Source organism: Labrus mixtus, unplaced genomic scaffold (assembly GCF_963584025.1).
Source record: "Labrus mixtus unplaced genomic scaffold, fLabMix1.1 SCAFFOLD_69, whole genome shotgun sequence".
Lineage (NCBI taxonomy): Eukaryota > Metazoa > Chordata > Actinopteri > Labriformes > Labridae > Labrus > Labrus mixtus.
The window spans coordinates 140,001-153,470 of record NW_026870227.1 but is presented as its reverse complement, the minus strand read 5'-3'; the positions used below and the strand labels follow the sequence as shown (position 1 = coordinate 153,470).

General features: G+C 45.1%; 1 protein-coding gene and 1 long non-coding RNA gene across 2 annotated transcripts; one reads left to right on the top strand and one right to left on the bottom strand.

Moving 5' to 3' along the window:
• Window positions 1-926: 926 nt before the first annotated feature.
• On the bottom strand, window positions 927-4,129 carry LOC132967119 (uncharacterized). Its single transcript, XR_009670634.1, has 4 exons — window positions 3,407-4,129; window positions 3,140-3,232; window positions 2,189-2,256; window positions 927-1,619 (listed from the first exon to the last, which is right to left on the bottom strand). It is a non-coding gene; the product is annotated as an uncharacterized LOC132967119 (long non-coding RNA).
• Window positions 4,130-4,291: 162 nt separating this feature from the next.
• Window positions 4,292-10,579, top strand: fam174c (family with sequence similarity 174 member C). Its single transcript, XM_061033971.1, has 3 exons — window positions 4,292-4,717; window positions 7,401-7,523; window positions 8,280-10,579. The coding sequence occupies exons 1-3, from the start codon at window positions 4,317-4,319 to the stop codon at window positions 8,281-8,283; spliced, it is 528 nt and encodes a 175-aa protein (XP_060889954.1). The 5' UTR covers window positions 4,292-4,316; the 3' UTR covers window positions 8,284-10,579.
• The last annotated feature ends 2,891 nt before the right edge of the window (window positions 10,580-13,470 follow it).

Genomic DNA, 13,470 nt, shown 5'->3' with positions numbered 1-13,470 from the left:
GAGTCTGGAGCTTTGTGACAGTGAACAGTGAGAAGTTGGACAGAGTCTGGAGCTTTGTTACAGTGAACAGTGAGAAGGTGGACAGAGTCTGGAGCTTTGTTACAGTGAACAGTGAGAAGGCTACCATAGTCATCCTCAGATAAAACACAGAGATCCTGGTCAATATTCAATGCTGCTGTTTTTGTGATGATGTTGCCCTGTGTTTGAAAGGCCAGATGCTGGAGGGTTGTGTTGGATTTGCTCTTCCATCATATTTTAACAGTCAAACAATCATCCAGGATCTTTATACTTTATTTGATTTTTGTTTGGATTTCTTCGTTAAATTATTTTTTATACTTTCTCCTATGTTCCAGCAGTTGGACCTGATGGTCTCCCTTACTTATTTTCCACATGGTTAATGAAGCCAGGGGTTGTTTAATTCAGTTTTTTTTTCATAAAATGTTTAAATAAACTGTTTTTAAATCTGAATTGACTGTCTCTGATTAACTGGAGCACTACAACGTGTTGGTCACAGTAAAATAATTTAGCAGTTAAGTGTATAGGTCACATTTGAAAAGGCCTTGACAATAATTTAAAACAGTTCAAGCCTGGTACACACTACACAATTTTTAAAATCTTAAACGAGACCCCACACACGACAACAATCCTGCCTGGTTAACAGTTCACATCTCATAGTGTGTGGTGAGCAACGAGACGATCAACTCGGCACACCTCACACTAACCGATTCATTCACCGACATCCAGAGTCTCGACTATCACAACGTGTAATCTCACGCCATTTAAGAGTAAACAAACATGACGGGCGAGCTAAATGTGGCTAGCTATTAGCTCCTTTCCTTGTCAGTTGGATTGTGGTTTGTTTTACAGGACACATGGTAAAAACACTTGTGTTGTCGCCACATGTCAACAAGTTGGTCCTGAATTCATGACATCCATTTAACTTTATGCTTCACGTTTGCTGTTGTCGCCATGGTAATGTTTGTTGTGCTTCCTGCTTCAGTCAGCTTGCTTCCCTATTGGCTATTGCTCCGTTCCAAGTGACTATTCACAGAGTCCGTGCTCGGCAGGCCTCGATGTTCCCACACAACAGGACTTCTGATTGTAAATATTGAACACGTTTAATATTAACAATTTCAAATCGGGACGGCCCTTATCATCGTCCGAGCAGATCAGAGGTTAAAATCACTCTTAACACACCTCACACCACAGGAGAACCTGGCAAGATAATCTTTGGATCATCAGATAGTCGGGCCTTTGATGACTTTCGTCGGAAGAGGGGAATCTGGCCTAAAATCAGCCTGATTATCTTGTAGTGTGTACCCTGTTAAAGACAACAGACGAGCTCAGCTTGTCACAGCCGGGCTCGTTTGAGATAAATGGCCTTCAAACTTATTTAATATTAAACATTTAAAGCCAATAAGCATAACAAGATACACATGAGATTCCATTTCCATTTATTCAATCACAGACTTGTCAAACAGTCTGGCATGTTGTGCTACTGTTTTCAAGAGTTAATAACTGAAGAGAAGAACTCCATGGAGAGAGGACAGGAAACGCTCAGGGGACGAGTCCTCCATGTTGTCAGGGGTTGTTGATGGATCTGAATCTGAGGGCATCTTCTGTAATAAAGAAAAACAATCATGGAGTTAAATGTAAAGTATAATGAATTTTACTGTGATGTTTATGCCTCAGACCTGAAATCAGATCTGTCCTCAGGTTCTGCTAAACTTCAGCTTCTAAAGTTTGTTTTAAAGACAGGAGAACTATTTAAGAGGAAAAACAAAATATATCATAAGACAGGATGAATCCATTAATATGATCAGCTTTATGAATTTATGTTTTAAGACAAAAGTGTTCCTGCCACTTTCTATTGAAGATTATTTTAAACTGTCATCACATGGGCCAGCCTGATGAATTAAACTAATGTTAAATATTCTCATATAACCACGACATAAACAGGGTTACAATAATTAACTTTTGCCTATGACTTAGTAGTAGCTAGGGATGTGAGCTAACAGGTGAAAACTGAAACAGCAGAATCAATCTGACAGGCAGAAATCAGAAGCTTGTATAATTTAATATACATAGAGTTTATATTAACTCAGTGTTAGACGGACTGTGGATGACTTAGTATGATTCTGTAGGACTCAACCTTCTTATATCACTTTAAAGTGAGACAGCTCTTTACCTGATAGAGTGATTCTTGTGTGTCTCGTACATGGAAGCCAAGTGTCCTCTCTCTTCAAGTCAGTGAGCCTATGGACAGGGACAGACCGATGAACTGGTTTATACTGGTTTTTGTTAGCCATGGAAACTTTTATTTCTGAAGTGCAAACACATGAACACATTTAGTTTAGACAAAACTCACTTTAGACACTAGGTGGCGGTATTTGGCTGTTTAGGTTATTGATCAGTAAATTGGGTCATTCAACATTCAACATATCCAGGCTTTCTTTGAGAAAGCCAGAAGCTCCAGATAAAAATATCTGATAGCATGAGCTGATTATGAACTTTGTCTGTTAACTCAGGCGTTCTGCTTCAGGCGTTCTGCTTCAGGCGTCCTGCTTCAGGCGTCCTGCTTCAGGCGTCCTGCTTCAGGCATTCTGCTTCAGGCGTTCTGCTTCAGGCGTTCTGCTTCAGGCGTCCTGCTTCAGGCGTTCTGCTTCAGGCGTTCTGCTTCAGGCGTTCTGCTTCAGGCGTTCTGCTTCAGGCGTCCTGCTTCAGGTGTCCTGCTTCAGGTGTCCTGCTTCAGGCGTCCTGCTTCAGGCATTCTGCTTCAGGCGTTCTGCTTCAGGCGTTCTGCTTCAGGCGTCCTGCTTCAGGCGTCCTGCTTCAGGCGTCCTGCTTCAGGCGTCCTGCTTCAGGCTCTCAGCGTGTCACAGAAAGGCGGCGTGTGAAATGTCTTTTGACCATTCTTATTCACAAAAGCGTCAAGTGCAGGCGGTCCAATATGATGAGGTGTGATGATGAAGTTAAAGTGGTAAAACAGGATACAGCAGCTGCAGATAACGAATGAGAGAACAATCCTGCAGAAAAGTATTGTGTTCATTACCACACACTGCACCAGTGTCTCCTGTTTAATTCTTATCGTTAACTACTCACAGTACAACTGTGAAACTTCAACAATAGTGGTAATTACCCATTAAACGAATCAGACAGCCAATTTGTGTGCAGAACGTCACCGGAGCTGGAATCAGAGTCTGGACTGCTGTTTCCTTTGAGCATTGATTTCCTTGAAGACAGAAAGAAGAACAATTTAAACATGAACTTCTTGCAGAATCACAGAGGCTGTTAAAATCTTCTGCTAGTCTTCCTTACATTTTAAGAAGGATTATAAATTGTTACTAAAATGACTGTGATGCTGATAGCGGTTACAATAACACGGTCCAATCATATGAGATTTTACCTTTGAGTCCTATGTGAAGGCGTTCTCTTCAGAATCAGCGCTGCAAAGACAAGATGATGGCGTCCACCTTCACAACGTGCTGCTTCAGTCTGGCTGCATCATGGTCACCTACAGGAACACCACAGAAATGCAATCAAAGTACTTCACTGTATTTATCAGAGGATGTACTGTATGCAAAGTAGATTTTTAGCTGTAATTCCTCAAAAGGATTTGAGACTGCTTTGTTATTTGAGAGGTTAAAATTTAAGTCTAAAACTAAAAAGTTATAACAGACAAATATGATAATGAAATAACCAAAAGAGCATTTTAAATAGAAATGAATCTTGTTTAACAGAAATAGTGTTAAAAACAGGAAAGTTATTATATAACAAAGCAAGAAGAGTATTTCTGAACAAATTCTGAATAAGCTGAACTAAAGTCACAACAAATCAACTGTAAACTATTGAATTGACTCCTGGTAGTGTGCTGAAGTCTTAAATATTAACTAAAGTAAATAAACACTAAACCTGTTGAAGTCTTAAATATTAACTAAAGTAAATAAACACTAAACCTGTTGAAGTCTTGAATATTAACTAAAACAGAAACCAAAACCATAAACCATAAACCAGACCACTTGGGTGGATTCACTCCCCTCCTACACCGTTTTTAAGTTCTGGTACTTTTACACCGTTTAATAAATCAAAGAATAATAATAATCCTAAAGTGAGGAACATTTGAACTTCCTTAAACCAGAAAACTGTGACGTGTTGTAGTTAAACCCTCCGCGTAGTCTTGCAGGTGTCGGGCTGCTGTGATTGGTTGGCAGGCTCTACCTGTGATCCTGCGAGTCATGCTGAGGGGTTAAATAGGCGTACTATCTTTGTGACGTCATCAGTAGGTGGATATGAACTTCCTACTTTAGGCTCACTTTATGTCAACAAAGCAGCGGAGTCTAACGCGACGTGGATCTAAAACCCGGACTCTGGTTTCCGCTCCTGTTCCGGTAAAAGTGTTTATTTCTTTTCTTTGTACCGTTAAAATGACTTTTCACGGACTCCTCTCGGCGGTTCTGGTTCCAGTTTGTTGGCTGTTGGTGTCCGTGGCGGAGGATGTGCCCGAGCCCGTCGCACTCACCGCCGGCACCGCGGCGTCCCGACCCGCGGTGACCAACTCCAGCCGGGTGAACTCGACGGTGAGCGGCGGCGGGCGGGGCGGCTCCAGGGGGCTCTTCAACGGCCTGAACGTGGACAGCTCCATGATCCAGCGGGCCCTGTACGTCCTCATCGGCATCACCATGATCGGAGTCCTCTACTTCCTCATCCGAGCCGTGCGGTGAGTTCACATATGTCGGGATTTAGTGAGTCACTGGATGTTCTTTAACCAAACACATCCGGCCTCCTCTTAAACTTTTCTACGGTGATTTCTAAAAGTTAGAAAATATTTAAAAAGCTGCCGATAACACAAGGAGGCTAAATCGCTGTTTTTGTGAATGGGGTTTGGTGAAGCGTCTGTGCTCATATATGAAAACAGCTGAACTCAACACTTTTATAAAGATAAAATCTGTTTTGGACACAGCTTCGACCTGGAAAAGAGTCAAAATAAAGAATAGTGATCTCGTGAGTAACCAATGACTCACACAAGCAAAGAATATGACGGATTAGTTGACGCCACGCCAAACCTCGTTAATAAATCTATCAATTTAAGACTTTCTCTGGAACCAGCAGATGAATGTGTGATGTAATCGATTATTTATCACCTCTTAGTCTTTCATGGCGTCTCAAACTTTGATTCGGCCTGGATCTCACACCCATACAGAGGTTGCTTGTGAAGTGTTTGACTTTACTAACTCCCACACCAGTTGTTTTGCAGAAGGTTGTGCTTCCCGCGGTGGTGACAGTAACCACAGAGCTGCTCTGGTTGTGACAGCACGGCTTTCTAGGTCACACCACATGATGGGAAAACATCTCTGTTCACGAGGTCGACTCCTTCAGACTGTGTAGAGATGCTGCTTGTTAAAGAAGCATTCAATCTGTAGCTTTCTGACTTGACTGATGTGGGGTTCATGGGGCCGATATCTCAGATCTAAGTCCATCCTGTAGAGAGAGAGAGATGAAGATGTCCACATTTTATTATGTTGAACCCTCAGTTATAATCAGTTATAATCAGTTATAATGAAGACAAGATGGTCACTCAGCTGGAAAGTAACTGAGCATGAATGTGCATCATGCCTGACACTCCTATAGCGCCCCCTGCTGGTGACAGAGAACTGCTAGTGTAACACGATAACACTCAAACTAAATCCTATTTGACTGGTGAATACATCGAGTAATATCGGCCAATCTTTGTGATGAATTCAGCCGATACTGATGGTCACAGGATGCTGATGTTATTGTGTGGGTGATTAATCGGTGGAGCTCTGTTTCTGAACGGAGTTTGATCTGGCGCCGTCAGGGTGGAGGGTCATGGTTTGAGGGGGAAACGTTAATGATGTCACTCTGAACTCCATCAGTTTAATATTCTCTCTCTGTGAGAAGTTGAGTTTGAGACGACACGGCGTCCCTCACCTGTACACGGTCTAAGCTGTTGTTAGTCTTCTTCATCCAAACGGCGAGCTGAAACACAAACCCGTGATTTAACCTCTGAAGCGGCGTGGAGCGAGCAGACTGAACATGGAGGCACACGATGCGTTCTTTAGAATTAGAAACGCTGAGTAACATGTGAGTCACACACACACACACACACACACACACACACACACAGAGACACACACACACACACACACACACACACACAGAGACACACACACACACACACATAGAGACACACACAGAGACACACACACACACACACACACACAGAGACACACACACACACATACACACACACACACAGAGACACACACACACACAGAGTCACACACACACACAGAGACACATACACACACACACACACACACACAGAGACACAGAGACACACACACACACACACATAGAGACACACACAGAGACACACACACACACACACACACACAGAGACACACACACACACACACAGAGACACACACACACACAGAGTCACACACACACACAGAGACACAGAGACACACACACACACACACACACACACACAGAGAGACACACACACACACACACACACACACACACACACACAGACACACACACACAGACACACACACATAGACACACACACACAGACACACACACACAGACACACACAGACACACAGACACACAGACACACACACACACACACACACACACAGACACACACACACACAGAGACACACACACACACACACACACACACACAGAGACACAGAGACACACACACAGACACACACACACACACACACACACACACAGAGAGACACACACACACAGACACACACAGACACAGACACACACACACACAGACACACACAGACACACACACACACAGAGAGACACACACACACACACACAGACACACACACACACACACACACACAGACACACACACAGACACACACACAGACACACACACACACACACACACACACACAGAGACACACACACAGACACACACACACACACACACACACACACACACAGACACACACAGACACACACACACACACACACACAGACACACACACAGACACACACACAGACACACACACACACACACACACACAGACACACACACAGACACACACACACACACACACACACACACACACACAGACACACACACAGACACACACACACACACACACACACACACACACACACACACACACACACACACACACACACACAGTGGATCAGTCCTGTGATTAACAGTTTGTTCCTGTGTTTGAGCCTCCGTCTCACCAAACTCCATCTGAAAGTTTCTCACTTTATCTTTTCCTGTCTCACCTGTCGAGTTCACAAACTGTGAAACACGAGTCCGGCGAGTCGTCTGAAGCGGGACGACCTCGTCTCGTGTTCGGCTCCTAACGTGTTTTTTGTTTTCAGGCTGAAGCGTCCGGCCCAGAGGAAGAAGTACGGCCTGCTGTCCAACTACGACGACTCGGTGGAGATGGACGGGATGGAGAGCGAGGAGGACGACACGCTGTATGAAGCTCGCAGCCTCCGCAGGTCAGAGGGCGAGAACGGCACGTGCTGCGTGACAGCGTTTACAGACAGAGACAGCGTTTACTCCATCAGACAGAGATGGCGTTGAACGGTGTACATAGGGCGTGCACACTAACGCTACCGGCGCAACATCAGAGCGCCGGTAGCCTTGTGGTTATGTTGCACGCCCCATGTACGGAGGCTGTAGTCCTTGTCGCAGCGGCCATGGGTTTGAGTCAAACAGCGACCCCTGGTGTTGAAACATGAAGCCGATGATGAAGTGTAAAATCCTGCAGTTCCTGGAGTGTCCACTAGAGGCTGGCTGCAGAAGCACAGGAAGTCACATACACACCCATTCTAAAAAGTCTGTTTTTACAGCAGAGATTAACATGTTTACAGCCTGGTTCAAAAAACCAAATAGGTGGGATTATCTCATGTCTCGATGGACACACACTGTACGGGGGGTGAATGTTTTGATGACTCATCAGTTTTGATCATCAGCTGTTTGAGAGCACGCCAACAAAGATAGAACGCCAAATACAAATGTTTTTAATCGTCAAAAGTTTCCGATGTTTTTTGTGCAGTTGATTGCTCGCCGTGTTTGAAGTCTTCCTGTCTGATGTCTTTAAGTTAAAGCTTCTGTACGTTTCCATGACGACGCTCTTTAGACTTTGAACCATCGAGTCGGTTTTTAACCCTGTGACACTGAAAAGCTTCACAATCAGCAGCGCCTCGTCCTGAACACATTGATCTGATCACTTTTTATCTTTCTGTGTTCAGATGAGACGGATCAGACGAGCGGATATCAGCTGTGAGCGAGCGAGAGCGCGAGAGAGAGAGAGAGAGAGAGAGGACCAATGGTTGCTGGAGGAGAAACATGGACCAATCAGTTATTGAGAAATGCCAAAGCTGCTCGACGGACCCGAGCAGGATAATCTTTATTTTTTGAAGGTGGTGTGTTATGATTATAATGTCAGAGAGGCTTTTTCTTCTTCTGGTCTTTTCATTCAGACTGTGTGCTTTAACTACTGTAAGGGGATCAGCTGATAAACCGGACTCTGACCCTCCACTCCACACACACACACACTCACACACACACTCTGCACACACACACACTCTGCACACACACACACACTCACACACACACACACACACACCTACACACACACTCTGCACACACACACACACTCTGCACACACACTCTGCACACACACACACACCTACACACACACTCTGCACACACACACACTCTGCACACACACACACACACACTCTGCACACACACACACACTCTGCACACACACACACTCTGCACTCACACACTCACACACACACACCTACACACACACACACACTCTGCACACACACACTCTACACACAGACACACACTCACACACACACACTCTGCACACTCACACACTCACACACACACTCACACACTCTGCACACACACACACACACTGCACACACACACACACACACACACACACACTCACACACTCTGCACACACACACGCACACACTCACACACTCTGCACACACACACACACTCTGCACACACACACACACTCTGCACACACACACACACACACACACACACACACACACACACACACACACACACACACACACTCACACACACACACACACACTCTGCACACACACACACACTCTGCACACACACACACACTCTGCACACACACACACACTCTGCACACACACACACACTCTGCACACACACACACACTCTGCACACACACACACTCTGCACACACACACACACACACTCTGCACACACACTCACACACTCTGCACACACTCACACACTCTGCACACACACACACACTCTGCACACACACACACACACACACACACACACTCTGCACACACACACACACACACACACACACACTCTGCACACACACACACACACACACACACGTCTCATAGCGTCACTATCGGCTCTCAGTGTTTTTTTTAACCTGCAGCGTTTCTTCACACTTCGTTCTCGTGGCGTCGGGATGAAACGAGGAGTCGCAGTAGATCTTCCTCTGAAGGACTCTGTGGTCCGATGTGGACTCCAGAGTCCCGTTGCACCAGCTCTGAACAATAACAGCAGTGACCTCTAGTGGTGACATCTGTAACTACACCATCAGGTCATTTAACGCTCCTCTGTGATTGGACGATGAAATGAGCTCATGGTAAACTAAAGCAGGAGTCAAAACAAAGTCATCAAACATTCCTGAGGGACGTAATCGACCACGCTGCTGTTACCATGACAACCAGTAAAAACACTCTGCTCCTCCAACGCATCACACCTTTAGAACACCATCACCATGACAACCGAGGACGTCACACCTACCAGGAGCTCGATGTCAGGGTTGGAGCGACCTCCGCTGGTGACACGGCTGAACGAACGGCGTCCTGAGTCAGAGGTCACTTTCAAACTAGACGACGACTGAGCGCACTCGGAGCTGGTGCAACCCGACGCTGTTTAATTTATTTATATCTCCAAATACTGTGTCCCGTCTGCAGAGAGAGGGGGCGGAGCTTAAAGGAGAATCCTACTTTTAGATATTTATGTCATGAATACCAAACGCCATCGACGGAAGCGGTGAGAATAAGAGAGTCGTTTCTCTACCGTCTGATGATCAGACTCAGACCTGATCAGGGACCGGTCCCTGGACTCTGGTCCGGTCTTCCCCGGTCCCGTCCCTGGACTCTGGTCCGGTCTTCCCCGGTCCCGTCCCTGGACTCTGGTCGCTGACTCTGAAGTTCTCTAAAGTTATTGAAATATAAAAACATGCAGTAAGAAGTAACGGAGAAGTGGGCGTGGTCAACAGACTGTTGACTTCTTGCAGGCGCTCCGAGCACACAGTCAGCGTTTTACACGAGGACACGAGGCCGTCTTCAGTTTGGACCCAAAAGCTAAAAAATGACGTCAGCAGCTGTTTAGGCTCCGCCCCCTCTCTCAGCGGCTCAACACGTTATTCATCAGTGCCATAAAAAGAACGTTTTGAAAGTTAAAACATGAATTCTTCTTTCTGATTCTTTCACAATAAAACATTTGTACAAATCTATTCAGAGTTTGTGTTTCTTTATTTGATCAGTTTTATATTTTACTGCTCTGAGTGTTTTCAGACGTTTAAATCTACGGAGGCCCAGAAGGCTCAGAGGAGGAAACATGAGAAGCTGTTTGAGATTCGTACGCGAGTTAATAAACTGAACAAAGTATTTAAAAACATACGCAGAGTTTTTAAACCGTGCTCTCAGTTTACAAAGTCAAACACACTTTTTAAAACCTCAAACCTTTGGGGCGCTGATGGCCTAGCAGTCATGAAGCTCGCCGCATGTACAGAGGTTGTAGTCGCCGTGGGTTCAAATACGACTTCAGCTCTTTGTGGTGGTGCAGTTAGCTTGTAGCATGACGTTAGCTTTTTACTTCTGTCGGCCGCATTAACGCTTCAAACATAAAAATGGCGTTCATCTGTGAAGATTATCCTGCTGAACAAAACGCCTACGCTTCAGAAACGTGTGTTTAACACAGAGATTATTTTCTGAAATGATCCAAAATCCAATGAAAACATCCCAGAGGAGGATTCTGGTTAGACACCATGGAGATGCTACTTCAGGGTCTACAAAAATACCTCATATGGTTTGTTCTCTATAAAGGCAAAAATCTCCAGAATAAAATCTTGAACCCAGTTTACAAATGTGATTATGCATTTTACAAAACCGTACGATCAGGTTAGTAATCAGAACACTCAGTTCAAACCTCTGCAGGGTTTACAAACACTTTCATATTCTCTCGTTTTCTGTAGATATCTGTCAGCGCTTCTGAAACAAAAATCAAATAAATGTTTTTCAAAAGAGCAAATAAAGTTTTTATATCTCTCTCCAGAGGCGCTGCTCTGCAACAGGCAAGAGGCAGGAACCTGCTTGGGCCCCAAGACCAGCAGGGGGCCCCAGAGGGCTGACAAATTTAAACCAAAGCAGTGACCCCAAAATGTGCTAATTTTGCAGCGACAGTAGGAAACCCCCCTAAGCGGACAAGAGGAAGAGGAGTGGATGTCAGGACACTGGAGGGCCCGAACACACTCTAGAATCACCACTGTCTCTCACTCATAGCTGTAGTGTACAGAGTATAGAGAAACATATAATGTAACCATGGCAACCACAATAACAGAAACAAGAAGAAGGAGAGATACCTTTCAAATTAAAAGCCTTTAAATCATTTCATTCAGGGATGGATCCTCGTCCTGTGTGAGAGTCCTCGAGGGGATTTTTCCCACACACAGTCTGATGGCCAATCATGAATGCTGAGAAGGTTATGAGGTCAGAAGGGGGCGGGGCCTGGCACTGTAACAAGCCAATGATGAGTGGGCGTAGCGCTCATAACTGATAAACATCTCTGCCAACCAGACGCCCTGAGAGAGACGACAACAGCAGCAACAGGTCCCAGAGGAGAGAGAGGGGCGTGTTTCAATTAGTGTGTGTGTGTGTGTGTGTGTGTGTGTGTGTGTGTGTGAGATGATGCTGCAGCTTCAGTTCTCACCTCTGATCACTGAGGGGTCCAGGATCTCATGAGGCTGACAACAATGCAGCAGCCAGTATGTCCTCCTTCTAACTTTAGATTCTGCTCCTGAATGCTCTGGATTTGTTTGGACCAGAGAAGGTAGGCGCTTTTAAGACACGCCCCCACACGGCCGTTTTGGACGCCCCTCGGTTTGTCAGATATGAGAGCAGTTATCAGGTCAACAGGTGTTGCAGCGATGGAAGCGGTCAAGAGAAGTGGTTCAGATAGAAGTGATTGTACCCGACCTAAAAAGCCTCTGCATGTTTCTAATAAGCTCCACGAGCAGAAACGTGCTCAAACTAGGATCAATATTGGAGATGCTTTTGAAAAATGGAGAGAGGTTAGAACACAGAAAGGTTTACAGACCCATGCAGAGCTGGATAAACACTGAAGCTTCAGAGTCCACCACATGGTGACCTGAGTGAGCATGGACTCTAGAGAGGAGGGGGGGGGAGACAGATCTCTATGATGTTTAGAATCTCCGTAATAATTAACTCCAGTAATTACTTGTTTGTAATAAATATTTTATTGTATTGATTATTTTATTGGACCAATGGGGAATGAGATGTTGAGATGTGTCGTCTGTGAGAGTCCTCAGGTTGATTTTTCCCACAGTTCAGTCTGTCAGGATGAAAGATATATCAATGGATACTGATAAGAGGGTTATGAGGTCAGAGGGGGGCGGGGCCTGACACTGTAACAAGCCAATGATGGGTGGGCGTGACACTAACTACTGATAAACATCTGGGCCAATCAGACACCCCGAGAGAGACGACAACAACAGCAACAGGTCCCAGAGGAGAGAGAGGGGCGTGTGTGTGTGTGTGTGTGTGTGTGTGTGTGTGAGATGATGCTGCAGCAGCTTCACTTCTCACCTCTGATCCAAAGCTCTGAGATCACTGAGGGGTCCAGGATCTGAACTTCATCGATCGCACGGGGAAATTATTGTTTTAATAGGTCTGTCGCCATGGTAACCAGGTTACATTATGTTTGACAGGAACTCAAAATAATAAAGAACAACAAAGCTGAACAGAGCTCCCTTCAGCAAACAAGCTTGAGATCCACTCGACGTCACACGGCCAACAGCAAATAGGATTGTCGATACGTGATTGGTCAACACAGCTCTGACTGACATTTCCCGTGCAACAAACAACCCAGAGTTCAGAATCTGAGTTGTAGAGGTTTTATGTTCTACAATTTATTCATCAGACGCTTTTATCCAAAGAGACGAACATCAGAGAGGAAGAACAACACGAGCGAGGAGAGAGAGAGAAAGAGACAAGGACAGGAAGTGAAAACAAACAGCTTTAAATCTGACAGGAAGTGACCAGAGGTGCTGAAATCACTTCTATCTGAACCACTTCTCTTTCCCACTTCCATCACTGCAACACCTGT